We start from the raw sequence: 1,443 nt of genomic DNA on the forward strand, positions 1-1,443 counted from the left end.
CCCGTAAGGTGTCCATAGCGCCGTAATGTGTGCATCCCTCTGTAAAGGTGTCCATTCCCCCCTCACGGTGTGCATACCCCCCTCATGTGACCATCCCCCCCTAATGTGTCCATACCCCCGTAAGGAGTCCGTACCCCCCTAATGTGTCCATCCCCCTGTAATGTGTCCATACCCCCCTAATGTGTCCATACGCTCGTAATGTGTCCATACCCCTCTAATGTGTCCATCCCCCTCCCATGCAGGTCTGCTGGAGAAGCTGTGTATGATCCTGATGGCCAGCGGGGTTCCTGCAGACATTCTTACAGAGGTGAGTTCAGAGTGAGTGAGTGAGTGAGTGAGTTCAGAGTGAGTGAGTGAGTGAGTGAGTTCAGAGTGAGTGAGTTCAGAGTGAGTTCAGAGTGAGTGAGTGAGTTCAGAGTGAGTTCAGAGTGAGTTCAGAGTGAGTGAGTGAGTGAGTGAGTGAGTGAGTTCAGAGTGAGTGAGTGAGTGAGTGAGTGAGTCAGTGAGTGAGTGAGTTCAGAGTGAGTTCAGAGTGAGTGAGTGAGTGAGTGAGCGAGTGAGTGAGTGAAGAGTGAGTGAGTGAGTGAGTGAGTGAGTTCAGAGTGAGTTCAGAGTGAGTGAGTGAGTTCAGAGTGAGTGAGTGAGTGAGTGAGTGAGTGAGTGAGTGAGTGTGTGAGTGAGTGAGTGAGTGAGTGAGTGAGTGAGTGAGTGAGTGAAGAGACTATAATTCGGGGCTCTTCAGTTCTGGTGATGATACACGGCTAGTACATGTACTCACAAAACTGGTGTTCAACTCTTAAAGATGGTGGACTGGTTATGAAAATACAAACTATAAGGGTGTACTGCCTGAAGAGTTGTCTTCCTGGAGACATGTTGAAAACATGCTGGGAAAATACTCTCCAAGCAGAGATTAGGAGGCTAGGAAAAAACTACACCACAAACCTTCAGTGCTGTCATGTCATTTTTTTGCTTTCTGCTACGGTCTGCTACTGTCTAATCTCTGACAAATAATTCCTCACAAGTCTGTCTTTATCCCTTTTATTGTCACCAGATAGTGAGTGTGTGTTGTGACTTGCAAATCACTCTTGGACAAGTCATTTCAACAGAGTTTTGTTGACTGTTTTTAGTCATTACAACAGAGTTTTGTTGACTGTTTTTAGTCATTACAACAGACTTTTGTTGACTGTTTTTAGTCATTACAACAGAGTTTTGTTGACTGTTTTTAGTCATTACAACAGAGTTTTGTTGACTGTTTTTAGTCATTTCAACAGAGTTTTGTTGACTGTTTTTAGTCATTACAACAGTTTTGTTAACTGTTTTTAGTCATTACAACAGAGTTTTGTTGACTGTTTTTAGTCATTACAACAGACTTTTGTTGACTGTTTTTAGTCATTACAACAGAGTTTTGTTGACTGTTTTTAGTCATTACAACAGAGTTTGTGA

The 1,443-nt window shown here is 43.5% G+C and overlaps 1 protein-coding gene across 1 annotated transcript in view; it reads left to right on the plus strand.

The window, feature by feature from the left end:
- The window catches only part of LOC118411894 (general vesicular transport factor p115-like), a gene marked incomplete in the record, with an annotated part of 24,890 nt that overhangs the window by 9,222 nt on the left and 14,225 nt on the right, over positions 1–1,443 (plus strand). Inside the window, 1 exon segment of the mRNA XM_035814386.1 lies at positions 243–307. Within this exon segment, the coding sequence (XP_035670279.1) occupies positions 243–307 (65 nt within the window).

This window comes from Branchiostoma floridae, chromosome 3 (genome assembly GCF_000003815.2).
Source record: "Branchiostoma floridae strain S238N-H82 chromosome 3, Bfl_VNyyK, whole genome shotgun sequence".
Classification (NCBI taxonomy): Eukaryota; Metazoa; Chordata; class Leptocardii; order Amphioxiformes; family Branchiostomatidae; genus Branchiostoma; species Branchiostoma floridae.